This window comes from Aspergillus affinis, assembly GCF_023601865.1.
Source record: "Aspergillus affinis strain CMG 70 chromosome Unknown NODE_35_length_286873_cov_86_307686, whole genome shotgun sequence".
In the NCBI taxonomy this organism is placed as follows: Eukaryota; Fungi; Ascomycota; class Eurotiomycetes; order Eurotiales; family Aspergillaceae; genus Aspergillus; species Aspergillus affinis.
In genome coordinates, this window is record NW_026515816.1 from 106,294 (window position 1) to 125,947 (window position 19,654).

At 51.1% G+C, this 19,654-nt stretch overlaps 7 protein-coding genes across 7 annotated transcripts; 3 read left to right on the top strand and 4 right to left on the bottom strand.

Moving 5' to 3' along the window:
- Position 1: 1 nt before the first annotated feature.
- On the bottom strand, positions 2 to 752 carry KD926_006572 (ferredoxin family 2Fe-2S iron-sulfur cluster binding protein; the record flags this gene model as incomplete). The annotated part of the gene is made up of 3 exons (XM_053099569.1): positions 2 to 243; positions 313 to 419; positions 490 to 752. The coding sequence occupies 3 exons, from the start codon at positions 750 to 752 to the stop codon at positions 2 to 4; spliced, it is 612 nt and encodes a 203-aa protein (XP_052956655.1).
- Positions 753 to 1,076: 324 nt separating this feature from the next.
- Positions 1,077 to 2,642, top strand: KD926_006573 (mitofusin complex protein UGO1; the record flags this gene model as incomplete). The annotated part of the gene is made up of 2 exons (XM_053099570.1): positions 1,077 to 1,457; positions 1,533 to 2,642. 2 exons carry the CDS (start codon positions 1,077 to 1,079, stop codon positions 2,640 to 2,642), a joined length of 1,491 nt encoding a protein of 496 aa, XP_052956656.1.
- Positions 2,643 to 3,893: 1,251 nt separating this feature from the next.
- hapX (bZIP transcription factor HapX) lies at positions 3,894 to 5,318 on the bottom strand (the record flags this gene model as incomplete). Its single annotated transcript, XM_053099571.1, has 1 exon — positions 3,894 to 5,318. The coding sequence occupies one exon, from the start codon at positions 5,316 to 5,318 to the stop codon at positions 3,894 to 3,896; it is 1,425 nt and encodes a 474-aa protein (XP_052956657.1).
- Positions 5,319 to 7,414: 2,096 nt separating this feature from the next.
- Positions 7,415 to 8,955, bottom strand: KD926_006575 (zinc-dependent alcohol dehydrogenase; the record flags this gene model as incomplete). The annotated part of the gene is made up of 4 exons (XM_053099572.1): positions 7,415 to 7,705; positions 7,774 to 8,579; positions 8,630 to 8,725; positions 8,790 to 8,955. 4 exons carry the CDS (start codon positions 8,953 to 8,955, stop codon positions 7,415 to 7,417), a joined length of 1,359 nt encoding a protein of 452 aa, XP_052956658.1.
- A 288-nt stretch (positions 8,956 to 9,243) lies between these two features.
- Positions 9,244 to 11,719, top strand: KD926_006576 (glycoside hydrolase family 71 protein; the record flags this gene model as incomplete). Its single annotated transcript, XM_053099573.1, has 5 exons — positions 9,244 to 9,375; positions 9,449 to 9,854; positions 10,315 to 10,349; positions 10,407 to 11,048; positions 11,114 to 11,719. 5 exons carry the CDS (start codon positions 9,244 to 9,246, stop codon positions 11,717 to 11,719), a joined length of 1,821 nt encoding a protein of 606 aa, XP_052956659.1.
- Positions 11,720 to 12,106: 387 nt separating this feature from the next.
- KD926_006577 (M18 family aminopeptidase) lies at positions 12,107 to 13,651 on the top strand (the record flags this gene model as incomplete). Its single annotated transcript, XM_053099574.1, has 1 exon — positions 12,107 to 13,651. One exon carries the CDS (start codon positions 12,107 to 12,109, stop codon positions 13,649 to 13,651), a length of 1,545 nt encoding a protein of 514 aa, XP_052956660.1.
- A 425-nt stretch (positions 13,652 to 14,076) lies between these two features.
- KD926_006578 (uncharacterized protein) lies at positions 14,077 to 15,518 on the bottom strand (the record flags this gene model as incomplete). Its single annotated transcript, XM_053099575.1, has 5 exons — positions 14,077 to 14,495; positions 14,579 to 14,646; positions 14,717 to 15,090; positions 15,154 to 15,258; positions 15,321 to 15,518. The coding sequence occupies 5 exons, from the start codon at positions 15,516 to 15,518 to the stop codon at positions 14,077 to 14,079; spliced, it is 1,164 nt and encodes a 387-aa protein (XP_052956661.1).
- Between the last annotated feature and the right edge of the window lie 4,136 nt (positions 15,519 to 19,654).

Consider the following 19,654-nt stretch of genomic DNA (forward strand, 5'->3'; position numbering starts at 1 on the left):
TTTATTTCTGCTCGAAATCACTCGCCTGCAAGTTCCGAGTCATCGAGGGCAACCGGACCACCATTCCGTCGAGGTCCTTATTCATCAAAACTTGACAGCCCAGGCGGGACGTTTCTGTCAGGCCGAAAGCCAAGTCCAACATATCATTCTCATCATCGGACGGTTCTTCCATCTTATCGAACATGTCGGGGTCCTCAACTATGACATGGCACGTAGAGCAAGCACACGAACCGCCACAGGCTCCTAGAGTCACGAATACAGATGTCAGTAATCCGATATCTCGTCGCATAGGTTTCTAAACGGGCTCCGAACCTTCCATCTCAAGGTCATTGGCTTGCGCAATGTCCAACAAGTTGTCCCCCTCGGCTACTTGGAGGTCGACCTTTGTCCCGTCCTTATCGATGAAAGTCACGTTGATTCTAGTGAAAATAGATCAGCGATCAGTCCTGGTGCTTATTTGCTTATCGTAGCCATTCGGATATGACTCACTCTTCGCCCGGCTTGGGAGGTGTGATATGACCATGTTGAACGCCCGCTGTCGCCGAGAAGCTTCGCCGTCCCGTGTTCAACCTTTGGAACGACCCCCGGGTCTTCGCTGCCAAAGACGGTCCCCTTGAGTCCAGTCCGAGTCGACGGGGAGCAATTGCTGACGAGCTGAGGAACCTCATCGATTGAGCATGACGCATGCGATCTCCGGGGATCGTCCGGGAAACATGTCGCAGGTTCAAACACGTTTCTCTCCAAAGCGACATGGTGAGGAATCTAGCGAGGGAGGCTAATGGTCCGAGGAAAAGACAAGCGAAAGAAAAAGAAAAAGAGAAGAAAATGTAGGAAAGAGGGGAGAGACGAGGAGTGGAGACAGGGGAGGAGGGCGACGGCGCGGAGAAGAAAAAAAAGATAATCCCGAATGAAGGCGGGAAATCCGGACATAATTATTCGCTGCTCCAACTCCTGCCTTTTTCCTCCTCCACTTCTCGCACGAACTCCCCCCGAACCACACCAACAACCAAGCTAAGAATTTCGAGCTTCAGAGCTGAACTCCCCCCAACCGAGACCGGGTTACATTTACCGACGCCATGTCTTCGTCACAGGGGCCCAATCCTTTGCGCCCGTACTATATCCCGCCTGCCATGGGCCTGGAGGTCACCAACGCCTCGTCCCCTCCAGATGCGTCATCGGCCCAGGTGTTTGGCAGCTCGGCGCGCGACCTGCTGCCGGACTTGGACTACTCGGATTATCTTGACAATTCGCCATCGGTGTCTAGCTGGCTGCGAGATGCTCTGGACCAGGGTATCTGGCGTTATACTAGCATCTTGACGGCCCAGCCTTTCGACGTTGCCAAAACCATTCTACAGACCTATGTCGCCCCAGACTCCTCGGAGGGATCATGGCCGTTGGACGACCGACGGAGATCCGGAGCGAGCGCTTCGTATCGTGATGATGACGATGAGGACGATGTATGTACCAAATGAAATTCGCTCTTGTTTGGCGAGGCAGAACCCATAGCTAACGGCGCGACCGGTACCGCCTAGGAATCGTTGTCGTCGGACGATGAGAGCAGCTACTTCACATCTGCCGCCCCTGCAGTTTCTTCGCCGTCAAGTCCCCGCTCTCGAAAGCCTCGACGCCATATCACCGATCGCAGCGGCTACATCCCATCCTCGACGCCTTCTCGCCATGCTCTGGCCATCAAGAACCAATCCTCCCTTATGGAGGTGTTATCGCAGTTGTGGTCGACCAGCGGTCCTACGTCGCCGTGGAAGGGCACCAACACGACGTTCATCTATTCCCTGCTCCTCCCAACGTTGAACACATTCATTCGGAGCCTGATATCCGCCATTGTGGGCTTGCCGGAGGAGGATATCTCGTCCTCCATGACGGCGGACATTCTGACGTCGACTTCCCCGGTCGCTACGCTCCTCCTGTCCTTCATCTCGACGTCCCTGTCGGCCATCATCCTGTCGCCAATTGACACCGCCCGCACGTTCCTTATCCTGACTCCAGTCACTCATGGGCCTCGCTCTCTTCTTCGAGCCGTCCGACAAATCCCCACCCCCAACTGCACCATCCCTTCCCACCTCGTCCCCATCACCGTTCTTCACTCCAGCCTGCCGAATTTCATTACCACTACTACCCCACTTTTGCTGAAATCATACCTATCACTTGATCCCGTCCTCAACCCATCTATGTGGAACCTGTTCACCTTCCTTGGATCCGGCCTGGAGCTGGCCGTTCGATTCCCGCTAGAGACGGTTCTCCGCCGCGCACAGATCGCCACGTTTACATCACCCAGTCTGCGGCAACAGGCTGTGGGTGGGCTGGCGTCACCGAGCGCGGCCACGTCGGCGGCTCAGGAGGTTGAAACCATCGTCCCCACCCCCCAGACATACCGTGGCGTTGTTGGCACAATGTGGGGGATCATGTATGAGGAGGGGACGCAAACGCCATCGGAAGTGGAGCAAGCACGGACGGCACTCAAGAAGCCCGTTGCTCTGCGCAAGCGACAAGGCCAAGGCATCCAGGGTCTCTACCGGGGCTGGAGAATCGGCATGTGGGGGATTGCCGGCATCTGGGGCGCCAGTCTTCTTGGGAACGCTGGTGCTGGGGACGAAGAAATGCTGACGAGTGGTGGTCAGTTTTAATGCGGAGCCCGAGGCAAATGACGGTTGAAACTTGCCTATAACAACAACAACAACACATTCTCCTGCATCACATCCTACCCCGTCTTTTCCATTTATTAATTCATATTTTCGGCACGCACACTCTCCCTTCATGCTCTCTTCTAGCCCTCTCTATTCACCTCTTCGTTGGATTTTCGTCTCTTATTGTACTGGTTCAGTACGATCAGGACTGCATTCCTGATCTTCACATATAACAAGATCAGTTGGAGTGACGGCGTTGGGGGTATCTTCGTTTAGCCTGTACATAATATATCCCTCCTATTGGACTTACTACCCCTTGTTTGCTACGCCTCGGTGACTGGCTTATGTTGATACTCGATTCTTTTTCGTCCAATTCACGATTCTCGTACATGGCACACATTGATTTAGAACTAATCATGTTGAACATCATCTGCAATCGCCCTCTTCGCTCCATTGTCGCGTAAGAGAGACATAGCAAGATAACTAATAATGATAATATTCAGACCCAAGGGATAGATAACTCCCATGTCATTTCACAAAAGCCGAAAACATAGTATTTCCTGCAATGTATATAGAAATGAATAGTTGTATCAGATAAAAAAAGGCAAAATCCAGTCAAATCGCTCAGCCCAGGAAACATAATTTTCCATTCCATACCCTATGTCTATGTATCAATGGTTCCCAATCCGATGTCGAGATCGCCAGAGTAGAGAGAGAGAGAGAGAGAGAGAGAGAGAGAGAGAGAGAGAGAGAGAGAGAGAGAGAGAGAGAGACGTGTCTATCTAAACTTTCCCCTTGTCCAATGCAGAAATTAAGAAACCCTGAATTGTTCTCCGTAGGTCGATCTCAGTGGATCGTTCGTCGCCCCTTTTTGTGTGAAGAAAAAAAAATTCGTCCGAAATCATCCAAGAAATAAGAAAGAAAGTACAAAATGTGCAAGTCATGTAACGCCTGTCATACACCCATTCAAGTCATTTAGGTTGGTACGAGAGGAAAGGTGGTCATTCCACTCTCGTGGGTCCGCATGTGTATCTCTGCGAGAAATGCTTTCTTCTTAGGTTGGAATCGAAGAAGTTTCGGCGTCTCGTTCCCCGAAGAAAAAAAAATGAGAGAATGGATATTAAAACAAGAACCGCATCTCTCCCTTCGTCAGTTGAGCGAAGGAAATGTATAATACAAACTCAGACATTCTTGAGTCAAGTTTGGGTATCATCGTAAAAGAAAAACAAAAAAAGCGAAAAGAAAACATGATTATTTGTCGGCAAATCTCCGGTCGAAGTATCGCAAAACTCCCATCACGCTGGCTGCCTCGACTTCCATCGCGGCTCGCGAGGTCTCCGCCGGGGCAACGTCCTTGGGGTTTGGTAGCGTGTGAAGTTTGGGGAGCCACGCGGAGATATCATCGCTGGCCCGAGAAAAGTTCGGGTGTCGCGACAGCGTCGTGAAAGCATCCGAATACGACAGGGTCAAGGAAGGGGTCTTGGATCTAGCGGGGTTTGCATTGACAGTCGATCCGGTCCGGGGAGGTGGATTCGAGCTCCGGGACATACAGCATCCACCGTCGGCGCCCTTACCGCCGCAGCAGCCGGAGGAGGCAACGCTGGCGGAGCGGGATGCCGCCAGCGTCTTGCAAAAAAGGGTACGTTGCGGGTCAGACATGCACTGGGCGCAGGTGCCCGGGCCGTTGGCACACGGATTGGTTGCCTCGCTGATGGGGGGCAGGGTCACCTCCGAGCGAACGTCTCCGTCGGACGGGGGCGGGGTGAACTGGGACAAGTTCTGAATCGGGGCGAGTCGGTTGGTCTCGAACGAGCTCCTTTGCTCGCGCTGCTCCTCCTGAGCCGCCATCTCGGCACAGATGCACGGGGTTCCGTCCTGGCAGAATCCGCAGGGATCGACCGCGGGCGACGAAACAGCCGTGGATGTGTCTTCCTGGGCGTGAGGGGCCGCAAACCGCGTTGTAAAATCAATCTCCATTTCCTCCGGGTCGGGCTTAATCTGAGGTTCCGGTCGGACGGCTGCTGAAGTGCTCGGGCGCTTCATATCGCGAGTTTCGATACCTGGCATGCTAAATGCGTCTTCGATGCACTGGCAGTGACTTGACGAGCAGTTGCTGCAACCCAGAGGCACATCCTCTCGTTCTTCATGGACATGACTCGATTGCGCTCTTCCTTGAGCTTCACGGTCGGCCGAGGACCGAGACTTATCACTCGAAGTAGCGTGATCGGAGATGGAGGAGCGGAATTCCTTCACCAACGCTTCCTTGGCACTTCGTTCGACGGAGACCTCCTTCTCGAGGGCGTGGCAGCGGTCTCGCCACCAGGACGTCTCGTTACGGGATTGCTCGACTTCGTGAGACAGGTTGGAGATCTGCTCCTTGAAGGCGGCTACGTGGATATCATGCTCATCTTCGATCTGCTTAATTTGGTCCTCGAGTTCGTTGACCCGGGCGGCTCGTCGCTCCCGAAAAGCTCTCTGCGCCGCACGATTCTGGGCTTTCCGTTTGGTCGGAGGCGTATCGGTGGCAGGCTTGCGGCCGGGTTTGGGGCGTGGTGGAATTACCCATTCCTTGGAGGTGATCGAGCCGGGTGTGCCCGGACCGGGGGACGGTGAAATCGCAGGCTTGGCGGCCAGTGCGGGAGCCAACGGAGCTATCGAGGGAGCCGGGGTAGTCATACTTAAGTATTATGATTAATTGATTAATTCTCTTTTTTAAGATGACTGAAGAGAGAGAAATCCTCTCGAAGGAGACGAGAGGAAATCTGCGGCGCAATTAGTGGTCATGTCCTGACGGGGAGGTGCGGAAAGGAAGACGGTGACGGACCAGGTGTGGTGGTGTCACTTGATCGCTTCGGCCGGAAGAGCGGATGTGCGCTCCCTCAAGCCGGTAAGCGAGACGAGTTTAGGAACCAATGCTGGGGGTGTGATGTTGTGCGAGAAATTCGATCTCGAGAATCGCTCGACCGTGAACGTGGACTGTTCAAGAAAGCAGGGATGGCACGAGAAGGCAGAGAGGGAGAGGAGATTGGAGCAGGGAAGAGGGAAGGAGAGCGAACGAAGGGGGAAAAGAGGGGGAGGAAAAGTGGAAAGACGCTGGGAAAAAAGAACGATCGGATCAGATTAGATTATCGTGCGCTCGCCCCGATTTCGGAAAGAGCAAGTGGACTCGCTTGGGCCGCTCATTCGTCGACCCGTGGATGCTGCCCAGTTATCAATCAATTGGCTGCTCGGGGGTTAGGGTACGACCACCTTGGGGAAGCTACGTGCATACTCCGTACTCTTGCAAGTTGCAAGGCTTCGATTCCGGCACACGAAGTACTCGTGGACTCCGTGCTATGTACATCTGACCACAACGGACTGGAAACGTCCGCCAATTCCCCTGGTCATTGTTCCCTTCACGGCAGGGCTGGTGAGTCACGATGGCATACCTTCCAAGACTTCGTTTATGGGCCCGCGAAAATTCTATTATTTCTACCAAGACTTCCGGCGGGATGGGATGTGGGTACTGTGTGCCCTCCTTTTGGATGCGCGCGTGAAATATTCTCACCCGCGATCGCCGCCGCAACCCTTGCATTCAACAGGTTCAGAGCGATAGCCAGGATGGGATTAGAGCTCTAAATCTGAGGCTATGAGTACAGTGAACAGTGTAGCAGTGGTTCATTTGCATCTGCACAAGGTGCAATCTGCTCCCTCGAGTTCATTGTTGAACATTGACTCCATTCCCACGCGACTGGACGATTAGAAATGGTAACGTTGCCAGCCAATGGTACGCAGAGGCAACAGGCTCCATCTTGCGTTCCTCAATCCACACCCGGTGAGAGAGCGCGAGAAGACTCCGTAGATTAGAGAACCGGAAGGCCAAAGGGATTCCCTCGGCATGGCGAATCCCTCCATCATCTGATCTTATCTGATCCGGCCTTTTCCTCATTGGGCGCGGCATCCTTGCAGGGCGATCATTAATAATTTAATATTGGGAAGCGCGGACTCTTTGCCTTAGCCGGGTCTAGCATAGTCCGATGGGCTTCCTTCCTATGAAAATTCTGTTTCCAGTTTTTCATTTACTAATAGGCAGTCCTTCATCGTTAACGGCTGGTTCCCCCGGCGGTGATTCCAATTCCCGAGTCTCTTTTAGGTGGTCTTTGCCGATGAACGGAATCCATTGGGCGAATTCCGGACCGACTGACTCGCTGGGTTGACCGACTTTTGATAAAGCCGCCATAAAGCCGTCGGAATAGGCAGACCGGGTCATGTTCGAGAAAAGTCGAGGTCGACTGTCAATATCACTATTTCTGTGGTTTCCAATCGGGGTTTTTGGGGGGACCGTTTCATGCGAAACTAGTCCGCTTTGCATTGAGCAAGGGGGACTTCCAGATCCCGAATTGACTCGACTACTCTTACTAGTCACTCATCCTGTCACTCGAACTAAGTACTACTAACAGAAGAACTAGGTTTTTGATCCTTACCTCCGTAAGACTGACCCCCTCAACGTTCCACCGATAATCGCCGTCTAGTCCCGGTGAATTTGGCCTTTAATGTTGAAAATTTCACCTTGTGAATCCACTCCCCCTTTAGGAATTCGACTTGACGTCACGTCAGAGATAATCAAATTAATTCAATACGTACGTACACCTTGCACTAGTACTCCGTAGAAAGTAGAGATCCGCTCGGACAATTTTCCCCAATAAAGATACAGGCTCCACTACCTCGTCACTGGCGTAATTATTAGTCTTGCCATTAGCAATAATGCGAGCATCGATTGCAAAGTGCAAACCCTAAAGGACGTCTTGCAACTCCGTCAACCGTGGTGCCCCAGCAGACGGAGGGAACGAGAACTTGGTCTGGACAAAAGCCTTCTGTAGGCCGTGCTCTCGTCTCTCGAACAGAGCATACAGCTGGGGCATGTCCTCCAGGCGCACGCGATGGGTCACCATTTCCAGCGGATTGATATCCTGGCGTCGGATAAGTTCCAGCAGATGCTGCCAGTATCTGTGCACCGGAGCCTGGCCGTTGCCGATCAACCGGATGCCGGTTTGCATAACGGCTCCGATATTGAAATGGTTGGTCTAGAGGGGGTTCCATGTGTCAGAAATCCCAAGCTAAAGTCCCGGGAGGAAAGGACATGTTGACTTACGTATCCAGCGTAGATTCCCGTAATACCAATGCGTCCGAAGGGGCGGACACTGGTAATCATTTCGTTCAACAACTCGGACGTGTCTGTCTCCATTCCCAGCAACATCTCAAAGTAGTGTGCCCATCCTTTAGCATATTCGCCCGCGGCGCAGTCCAGGGCTACATCAGGGCCGCCGGGAACCATCTTCTTTAGCTGGGATGTGATCGACTCTCCTCGTGGTAGCTGACTGAAATCAAGCGTCTCGACCTTCGGATTCTTAGATTGCACGAAGTCCAACCGCCACGCTGCCTCTCCTCCGTCAATCAGTATAACTCGACTGGCTCCTTGAGTAAAACTGAACTCCACGACCATCTGCCCGATCGGCCCTGCCCCCCAGACCGCGACGATGTCGCCGGTCGTCACCCCGGTGTCTACAACGCAGTGATAGGAGGTAGCTAGGACGTCCGACAGATAAAGGCCCTTTTCATCTGGGACATCATCCGGTAGCTGCAGCAGATTCATATCGCCGTAGGGCACGCGAACATACTCGGCCTGACCACCGGCGAACCCACCAGTGAAATGGCTATATCCAAACATGCCTGAGGTGCGTTTACCATACATGACATTCTCGATGGTGTTCTCATTTGTTCTCTCGCATGTCGATGTAAGTTGCTTTTGACAATTGTTACAATCGCCGCAGGCAATGGGGAAAGCCGCTACCACGCGATCCCCAACCTTGACCTTTTTCGCCGTCGGTCCTACACTCTCGACCACTCCGCAAAACTCGTGGCCGAGAACATCTCCTTTCTCGAGCTGGGGGATGACACCTGCAACATGCATGAGTGGTACCACAAAGAAAAGAAAATGCAAGTCATACCATGGTAAAGATGGAGGTCACTCCCACAGATTGTACTCCCGGTGATCTTGACGATGACGTCGCCTTCATTGATGACTCTGGGCTTTGGCATCTCAACTGTCGCCGTGTCAGCCCGAGTTTGTCGACGATCAGTTGAGATCCAATGTAATCCATTACTCACCAACCTCGACGGTGTTCTTGCCCTGCCATACTGTAGCCTTGATCTTCTCCCCTGTTTCTTGTCCCGAATCTCCCTTGGCGTAGTTGCTTACATCGGTTTCAATGGTGGCATTGTCCGAATGCCCCACGATCTTCTCTGCAATATTGGCGGCCTGAGATGCAGCCATCGTGGACCCAACAGAATAAAAATGCCGTCGATCAGAAAATGCGAGAAAAATTCCAAGCTTAATATGAACTTAAGGACTTCTACGCTAAAGCCTGAGCGCGGTGGTTACTTTATAGCGGTGGCGATGCCTCCCCGGATTGACTGACATCACGGTGAAGTCGACGTTCTTCGGACATTCTTGGAACAACCAGCTTCTGGCTATTTCCGGGTCTTTTCCCCGCAAGAAGTGTTTGACCCGTGGTATTTTCAACAGTAAACAATTTCAGAATCAATTTCGTCCAAAACAAAAATGAATGCATTGGCCCCCATCAAGTTGTCGGCGATGCAGCATGCAGCAATCAGGTTCTACAGCTGCGTCATCGCGACCAGTATGCATCGCACAACTCAGCCATACTTTCAACTGGACCAGCGAGATGACGCAGTGAGTCTCAAGTGTGCTGCAAGTCGGTCGTGGGAGTAGGGCAGCAACTGTCAGTCCAACGGCATGATTCCAGCGTATTGAATCTGATCCGTCACATCTTCGCCTTTGGGTCAACAAGTGCCTCGTGCCAGCTGTTCAGAGAAGCCCTGACGTTCCAAGGGATGCCAGAACGATGGTGCTGCCCTTTATAAACCCCTCTGGTTCCACATACCCGATCCCCCTCGTCCTTAATTCTTCCCAGCGGTTTTTCGGTTTCTCTCTCGTGGCTCCGCCAGCAGACACCATGGTGAAACATAAGCATCTCGATCGCATTCTGAACCACGTCTTTCCCAAAGAGCAAAAGCAAGAACACCATCATCATCACTATCAGCAATGCCAGAACTGTACCAGCAATGGCCCCTGCCAGGCACCTCAGGGGCCTCCCCAGGGGTTGCCGCATCACCCCCAACAGCGGCCGACGCCGCCTGCCTCTCCTCCAGGTGGGTTGATTGCATGCTTTGCTTCCAGTGGTCTTTGTTCTCTTGGCATAGGGCAGGAATTCCGATCGCGGATGGGCACCTGTCCCTGAATTATCCCCCAAACCTACTGCATACCATTTCCTAGACTTGCCAGATACCGCACCGATGGTCAAATTCCAGCCACTGTTCCTGAGCGCCCATTTATGTCTTGTCCCGTAGCCCGGTTTCCCAACCTGATCTATTTACCTAATTCCCTTTGGTCTTTTTGTTGAACCAGAGGCCTCTGTGTTGCTCGTCCTTGAAAGAATCATGACCTCAGCCTCCAGAAGCAATCACCCTCCATACCTTTTGACTGCCCTTCGTTCTTTTTGCTCTTTCTGGTAATTATTTGCAACAAACATGCTTACCAAGAACCTGTTTCTATCGTTGCTTGCAGCATCTCCGGGTATGACCCAATATAAACCGCTGATGACTCCGTCAGCATCTGGACCACAGGCGGTTTTCGCTCACTTTATTGTAAGCTTAAAGCCTGTTCTTGAGAATCCCGTTGGGTCACATTGACAGGTTTCTTAGGTGGGCAATGCGTACTCCATGACTCCGCAACACTGGGAGACCGACATAATCGAAGCCTCAAAAGCGCATATCGATGGTTTTGCGTTGAACGTGGCCCCCCAGGATGACTATACTGACCGGGTACTCCAAACGGCGTATGATGCCGCCGAAAGGATCGGCAATTTCTCCTTGTTCATTTCTTTCGACTATGGATCTGGAGGCCCGTGGCCTGCAGACAGAGTGATCAACACCATCAATGCGTACAAAAATCGAAAGGCACAATTCCACTTTCATGGGAAGCCCCTGGTTTCTACGTTTGAAGGAGTTGCCAATGCAGGCGACTGGCGAAGGATCAAGAGTGTTACCAATTGCACATTTATGCCAAATTGGACCAGTATGGGACCGCAGGGTATCGGCAGCGTCCTACACGAGATAGACGGTGCGTTCAGTTGGGATGCATGGCCTGTTGGGGCCCATGATAAGAACACGTCAAGTGATTTAGCATGGATGAAGGCTCTGGCAGGAAAGCCATACATGATGCCAGTTGCCCCTTGGTTCTATACCAACCTTCCCCAATGGCATAAGAACTGGCTCTGGCGTGGAGATGATATGTGGCACTATCGATGGCAGCAGGTTATGGAGCTGCAGCCTTCGCTTGTCCAGGTAGGATCCTCTCTATCAATTTCTTGTCTTGCCTTGTGCTCACGCATATATCTTGCTCACTCTAGATTCTGAGTTGGAATGACTATGGGGAAACCCATTATATCGGACCAATTTATGACCCTGGAATCCCGGATGGAGCGGCACGATATGTCCAGAATCATCCGCATGATGCGTGGCGGGAACTCTTGCCTTATTACATTGATTCATACCGCCGCAACTTGATGAATCCTCACAGCCAGCTCAGATCCGCGTCCCCTGGCTTTTACAATCCAAGGTACCCCATGTCTTTCACAGATAAGATTGTCTACTGGTACCGATTGAACCCCAGCTCTGCGGGAAGCTCCGAAGGCACCACCGGGAACAACCCAGCCGCGGGTCAGCAGGTTCTGCCACCTGGCCAAATATCTCAGGACCGAGTATTCTTCAGCACCATCATATCCCAGCCGAGTGATGTATATGCTCAAATCGGAAGTGAATCACCGACATTCTTCCGAGTGAAGACACCAGGTCTCAACCACTTTTCTGTGCCGTTCTACGGACAACAGGGCCCCGTCAGATTCGGAATCAAGCGAAATCATCAGGAAGTAGCAACCGCAACTGGCCCGCCGATTACTGATCAATGTGCGGGTGGTGTTGTAGACTGGAATGCTTTCGTGGGTTCCAGCAGCTAGGGTGAGCGGGGATCAGGGGTTGCAGAACCGGTAAGGATCTGATGATCATGTGGACGAGGAATGACTAGCGTAAGCGAGCGATATATAGTTACACGGGTGCAATCAATGAATGATTTATGACCTTCGAAAGTATCTGAGTGGCCATGTGACGGGTATGACATGCTTATCAGTTTGGTTCCTGAGGCCTGCAGAGAGCTAAACCGAAAGCGGCCCCTCCGAGGGAAGCTTCCCCAACTTCCCCAGCCGCTCTGTCTCTCTCTCTCTCTCCTTCTCTCCTCGCTCACTCACGCATTACTTCAATTCAAACATCTATCACACATTAGACACCTTCCTCCTGTACCCTTCACCGTAATTGTCTCAGTTTCATTCTCTTCCTGCTATCTCATCATGACCAAAAAAAGCGTCATGGCTCTCCGAGATTCTTCCCTGGCTTATCGCCTGTCTGGCCAGCTGCCGGAAGAAACAGCTGCATTCACCTCCACCCCCTCTGTCCCTTCCAGTACAAGCTCGGGCGCCTTTTCCCCTGAGGAGTATGCTAAGCCATACTGTGATTTCATGACTACGAACCCCACTATCTTCCACGCGGTCGACGGCTTTACCAGGCAGCTGGAGAAGAACGGATACAAGCGCCTACCAGAGCGGGAACCTTGGACCTCTAAGTTGGAGCGTGGAGGGAAATACTACGTTACCCGGAACGCCAGTGCCTCTATTGCGTTCTCTATTGGAAAGGACTACCAAAGTGGCAATGGTTTGGCTATCATCGCCGGCCACATCGATGCGCTCACCGCCAAATTGAAGCCCGTCTCTAAGTTGCCCACAAAGTCGGGGTATGTCCAACTAGGAGTTGCTCCGTACGCAGGTGCTCTGAGTGATACCTGGTGGGATCGAGATCTCTCGATCGGTGGTCGTGTACTGGTCCGCAACCCTAAAAGCGGCAAAGTCGAGTCCAAACTGGTCAAGTTGAACTGGCCAATTGCGCGAATTCCGACGCTCGCTCCTCACTTCGGAGCTCCCTCGCAGCCGCCATTCAACAAGGAGACCCAGATGGTTCCCATCATCGGCATTGACAACTCGGATCTCTTCTCGCAGGAGACCCCGTCGTCATCCAACGCCGCTAGCGGTATTAAGTCCGGTACCTTTGCGGCCACACAACCAGAGAAGCTGGTAAAAGTAATCTCTGGTGAGCTTGGTATCACCGACTATAGCACCATTCTCAGTTGGGAGCTCGAGTTATTCGACAGTCAACCCGCGCGACTTGGTGGCTTGGAGAAAGACTTCATTTTCGCCGGTCGCATTGATGACAAACTCTGCTGTTATGCTGCCCAAGAGGCTCTCTTAGCGTCGACAGACGACACGTCAACCGGCTCTGTGAAGATGGTGGGGATGTTTGATGATGAGGAAATTGGTAGCTTGCTGCGTCAAGGAGCCCGTTCCAATTTCATGAGCAGTGTGATCGAGCGCATTACGGAGGCCTTCGCACCCGAATACGGGCCCAATGTTCTGTCTCAGACCGTGGCAAACAGCTTCTTCGTCTCCTCGGATGTCATCCACGCCGTCAATCCAAATTTCGCCGGTGTCTATCTAGAGAACCATGCTCCCCGGCTAAACGTCGGCGTGGCCGTATCTGCCGATTCAAATGGCCACATGACGACAGACAGCGTGAGCTATGGCTTTATGAAGCGCATCGCCGATCGCACCGGCTCTACCCTGCAGGTCTTCCAGATCCGCAATGACTCTCGTAGTGGAGGAACGATCGGGCCCATGACCAGCTCTCGCATTGGAATGAGAGCTATTGATGTCGGAATTCCGCAGCTGAGCATGCACAGCATCCGCGCTACAACCGGAAGCTTAGACCCCGGCTTGGGAGTGAAGATTTTTAAGGGCTTCTTTGACCACTTCGAGGAAGTTGACAAGGAATTTGCCGACTTCTAGTTCTCATGTCCATGTCAAGGAGACGCTGTATATTTATCCAATATAAACGTACGAATCTCTCTATAGATATGTCAGTTCCTTAGTTATTTACGACTATCAATTAGAACATTGCTGTTATTAGTTGCATCTTGGCTTGAAGCTTCAAGTTGACATTCGATTAGTTAATGGGTGAATAGTATCCTAATATATTGAAATGTTATGTCTCTGAGTGTATATATATGTAAATCGAAAAGGCAAAAGAGGTTCAAGATCATGTGAAGCTGAGTATGACCCAGTGAAACCTGAAAGCGGGTGAAAACATAAGAAAAGTCAGTGGATATCAAGATGCAAGGTGATTTATCATGTTCATAGTTCAGCTCCCGTCCCTCTTCGTAGGGAGCTCCATTCATTCAACGACACTCCCATGTGGACCAGCTCCCGTAATATCATCGGGACGGTGACGACGAGGAAGACGATTCCGTGCGAGATTCGATAGTGACGGCAGCCTCTTTGAGCTCCTGGGACGTTTTGGCCTCTTTCAGCATGAGCTTCTCTTTGCCGTTGGCGTCGGTCCCGGGCGCAAGAGTCAAAACTCGATCAGCCTCGGAGCTGCAATGGCCGTATTCCAGGTCGTCCATGGCCGTGATTGTTGTGGATACGGTGCCGGTGCCGTTCCAGTATGTGGGAGCGTGGTTTTGCGATAGGGGCGCATTCGCATTGTTATAGGACTGGCCGCCGGTGCTTAATGTTGAGAGCAGATGAGGGAGCATGCGAGAGATAAGCGGACGCAGAGTCGGGAGACACGCGCAGATTATGCCGGTGTTGCATTCGATGGCGGACCAGGTTGCCGCGTCGACGTTGTCATCTAGAGTATGGAGATCCTCAGTTAGTGCTGTGGTCGGGGTGGATGGATGCATAGATACATAGATAAATATTGTGGGAACATACAGGTGGGATCAGATGAGTCCGCAATCTTCTTCAAAGCGACGAGACGGCAAACGCTTGTGACACAAACGCTAGATGGGGAGATTCACGATTAGGTACGATCGAGAAAGCAGAGGCTGTGTCGATAGGGTTTCAACTTACAATCCGCCCAGCGCAAAGATAGACATCAAGGCGATTTTCTGCCTCCTGGGAAGATCCAGTGCAATTAAGGCCGGGAGGGGAATAAGCAGAATAGCAAGGTCGGTGGCAATATGCATAGATGCGTTAGAGAACCAGAGGCCCTTCATGCTCAAACAATACCCGGGCAGCAAAGGGTCCCAGAATTTGGCCACGGGGATACAATTGAGAAAGGCACTCAAGACGGCCCAGGTCCCGTAGGTGGCCAGCACGCCGATCATGATCCACGAAATGCAGCGCATACGTCTCGTGGGGAAGACGCGCCAGTACTGCATGAGAATGGATGCTTTGGCACAAAGCAATGCGGCGTTGTAGAAGGGAATGGTGATCCAGAATGCCTGTCCAGGTCCAGGGTGAGCTCAAGCTCTTGACTATACAGGATAGGAATCTTTCGCTTTTACCTTCATCTGTTTGAGCATCACGGGTGCTGGAATATCTACGGCATGCATACCCACGCCGTTGAGGGCTTCCACGATAAACAATGCCATGAAGATAAATGACAGGATCTGGCTCAGATCATTAGATATGTCTCGTGTGTGAATCATGCGGGACAGTGCAAATGTCTTACCAGGGCGATGACAATCATCCAGTCATTCGACTCCATCCGGTTCATCAGTCTGGTCCGAGTGTACAGGCGAGCAAGGACAAAGAATGTTGCTAGAGTGGTAAAGACCACGCTGATAGAGAGCCCCTTTATTCCCCCAGACGACAGATAGGTAGTGCCGTCACTCCGAGGGAGGACTCTGTGGTGATCAGGGCTCGACATCGCTGCTCTTTGGAGGACTTGGATGGAAGTACAAGACACGAAGGACCAACTCGAGCGGGATCGTGACAGGAAAGTCAATTGTTAGACGTTCATGCAGGCAGGCACCGGAATCTCAAGCCCAACCAGACGTGCATGCGCCGAGTCTATGTGTCACTGTATGAGCATGGAAGACCTCAGTGGCATTTCGAGGAGGGAAGAAGCACGAACGACTGCGGAGTGGATAAGAGTTATAAACGTTTCGTTCCAGGGTCCCAGAAACGGCCAGGCTTCATGAGGGATGAAGTTAGTACTAGGCACCTGGGCCGTGAGAACCCTAGCTCAGCGTTTCATTTGCTTCTCCGGATTGGTGGAGCGATATCTCGACAGGGACAGGGACAAGGAACAAGGATGTACGGCAAAGATAGAGAAAGGAGACCAGGAAGAGCATGAAAAGAAAAAGCAAGCAAGGGAGAAGGCAAATAAGCAAGTCATGGATAGAAGCCACTGTCACATTTAGGATTGATGGATAGAGCTGTGGGCATGGGTTGTCTAGCCCGGTACGCTCGATCTTTCTCTATTTTTTTCTCATGTCGGGAATTTCTTTTTCTTTCGTGTTTCTTTTTGCCTTTTTTTCTTTTCCTTTTTTTTCCCTTTTTTTTCGGTTTTTCTCTTTTTTGTGGAGTCCTGGCACTAAACTCATCCCCCCTGCAACACCAACAACGGACAATCAGGCGATAGGTTCCCAGCCCTTTGGGGTCACTAAGGCTGATGGCAACGTCAATGATCGGCTCCAACAGAGCCCACCCGCTCAGGGAAACCATCCGGTCCATTGAGAAGGAAGGGGGATAGGTGGAGAGGTCAATAGATTGACGATGTATCCAAAACTTTCCCGGTGGAGAGGAGATGGGCCGTGCAGGCCAGACGGATGTATGATGGCCTACAGTGCGCACTCTACATGTGCGTCTGTCTTGGTATGCATGGACTACGCCCATGGGTTGTCATACGATGTGTACAGCGAGCTCCTACTTGAGCTGCTCGACAGTGCATAAGACAGACAGATCGTGGCGAAGGGAAGGAAGGGCTGGATTAATCTCTATTTAATCTCTAGACTTCTCTGCCTGTGTTGGCTAGCTAGTGAGTTAGTTAGGACCCAAACATGTATACATACATAGTACAGGACTTGGTCAAGCAAAGGGCAAAGGGGGGGGGACTGGAGCCTAGCTTGTCAGTGACTCAATCATTCGTTCTTTCCCAGCGCTGCAGCAGGGATTCTTCCCGAGTCACCAACAACGGGGCCCCTGCTGTCTCCTGGAAAGGGGTCTCTCTTCCTTTGTCGCAGAGAAATTGCAGTTTGAATTGCTTCACTTACCCTACCGGGCATCCCTTCGAGCAAGGGATACAGGGTATACCTGTTTCCCTTTTCCCAGACTCTTTTCTCCCCTTTTCTCCTCGCAAGAGGGCGATGACGTTCATCGGTTCTTTTGTTCTTTTCCTGTCGGTATCTCAGCGAAACCATTCCGGCCCTCCAGAAGAATCTAATTGTGGGAAAGATGCGATGTGTCGATTTTCTTCTCTTCCGGTGGTGATAGCGAGCCACATTGAATAACGGACATGCAGGGGATGCAAAGTACCGTACAGCCGGATGACAGCTTCCACCTGTTGCTCCACTCTAAATTCCACCAGATCAGTTTCTATTCTCGCGCACAAAGAGGAGAGAAAGAGATACTCCGTACGGGGAGACAGAAAGAGGGGCAAAAAACGTCCGGTCGAAGTGGATCCGGTCCATTCACTCGAAAGTCGATAGATCACATTTGCTCCAAATGTCTCGCTTCAGTCCCGAGACGATCAAATTTAGATCCGCCCAGAGAAATTATTGCTTCTTCGAAAAGCCTAATAATCATGTTTTCGCCTTGGGAGTGTTCCCCCAAATATGCGAAGGCCAATAAATGCCAATTCTATCGACAATTCGGACTTAATTATAGGTTCCTAATCCCAAGCCTCGAGATGGTGGCACAAAGTCCGCCACCGTGGTTAATAGCGCTCCCAACCCGGCGTCCGATTTACAATGGTGGCGATCGCCGCTTTGGCCTTTGACCGTTTCGACAGTCTCTACTTGATCGAGCAGAGACTATGGGATGTCAGCTGTCCACCAGATCTGGCATGATGACGGGCTGGAAGTGGCATTGTTGTGTAACCCTCGAGGAGCACTAGTCTCTCGTGTTATTCGCACCCGAGACTGTTTGCTCGATTCAAGACTCCCAGAGATCAGATCGATTGGAAATGCACGGGGAGGCGGGCTAGCAGCTGCTACTTTTTCGGCTATTACTGTACAGGTACTGTACACCGTAGTTTAGTGTCCGTACAATCCATGTTCCTAGGGTATATAGCTCATGATTTTATCAAGTCAGGTGTTTCTACCAGTATTTAGCACTATCTGAGCAAGTGTCGGTCAGGAGCTGGTGGATTGCGCTCTTGGGTTCAAAAGTGCGCTAAGAAGCAGAGGAGATTACGGAATACTTAGCTCATTCTCCTTGGCTGGCTCTGATCCGGTTGAATGGTGACATCCTCAGTCAGGCCTGGGAAGATGGTAAGTTCTGAGAAGGGTCCTGTGCTCCATGATGATCGACACCGCTGTGATCACCTCGTATACATAGGACAATGGGAAACAACTCTGCGATGAATGAGATTCACGAGAAAAAGGGAGGAGTCTAAAAGGGAAGTGCATTGGCCTCCCATGTGACCTGTACTTCGAGTTCATAAAATTGTGCAGAACACCTTGGGGTACAGTGCTCCATACAGAGCAGATATCTTCTTCTATCGGAGACGAAGATGAAACCAGCTCATTAAAGTTGGTGGGGGTATCAATATTCTTCGATTGACTCCTACCACCGTTCTGAATGTACTGTACAGTAAACAGATTGCCCACGTTATGTTGTTCTTGACCGACAATGAAGTTTGCTTATGCCACCTCCCGTATCTCGTAGCCCTAATTAAATTATGCGCTTGCATGGAGGACAAACAAGAGCAAGCACACATCCTGTTTGCTATTCCCATCAATCTTCAGGGCATCTGCACATGTTGACTCAATTGGGTTAAAAATCCTCCTGTCGATCCACCTCCTCATGTACGGTGTATGCGTGTACTTTTTGCTGTCAATGCGAGTCTGCGACTGCGGCCTTCCCCGGTCGACTCGGTGATAGCGTGGCTACTAGACTATCATCGCCACGCCTAGCATTCTCGTCCGAGCTTAACGGCTAGTCCAAGCATCTTGTGTAAAGAGTCGTGAATATAGATTACAGGGTTTACCCTTAGTTGAGGATACACAACACGCGTTGTATCCACTACCTCCACAGGCAGTATGGATGTATATCTGTACGTATCCCTGCCCGCTGACTTGGCTCTCTGAGAGTAATAATCTTGCTGAGAACAAGCATCATCGTTGACAAGCAAGAAGCGAAGGCCTAGAACTAAGAGATATCTGAGTTACGGCATAGACCGGCTTGTGTTGAGAAAAGTACAAGAACGTATTCTCTCGGTAGGTATCATCCATAAGCTTTCTTGAATGTCAATGATTCTTGATCTATGAGATATCGAATTAGATAAATCACTGATACATTTTGTTCCAGGGCAATATATCCCGCCGGTTGTGTATGTATACTTATCCCTATCCATGGTGTATGGATACACGTCCCTCTGAATTCTTGAAGATGAGCTATACACGAGGATTCTCGGCATTGAAGTGCTCCATTGTCATACCAATAATAATGCAATACTTCACCCTAATATAACTCGTTTTTCTGCATACGAATTCTAGCAGTTGCAGGATTGCAGTGGTTTCAATGATATACTCTACATATAGCCTGGTTCCTATCTAAGAGAGTGACAATAAGCTGTTTCTATCAATCAAATATAATCAAATTATGTAAGTTAACGGTTTATTCATAGAAAGTGCCATGTTCCCCAAGTCAAATTCTACGCCCAGGCACTCCATCTGACTGGTATATGTAATGATGGGCAGGAATGAAGTTCCGATGATAGATCAGACAGGCGTGGTGGCTAAACCGGGAAATGCCATGCGCATGACATGACTGATAAGGCTCCCTCGGAGAAGGGGACGATGATCAGTCCGATCGGTCTGAAGACTTATCCTTATTGTG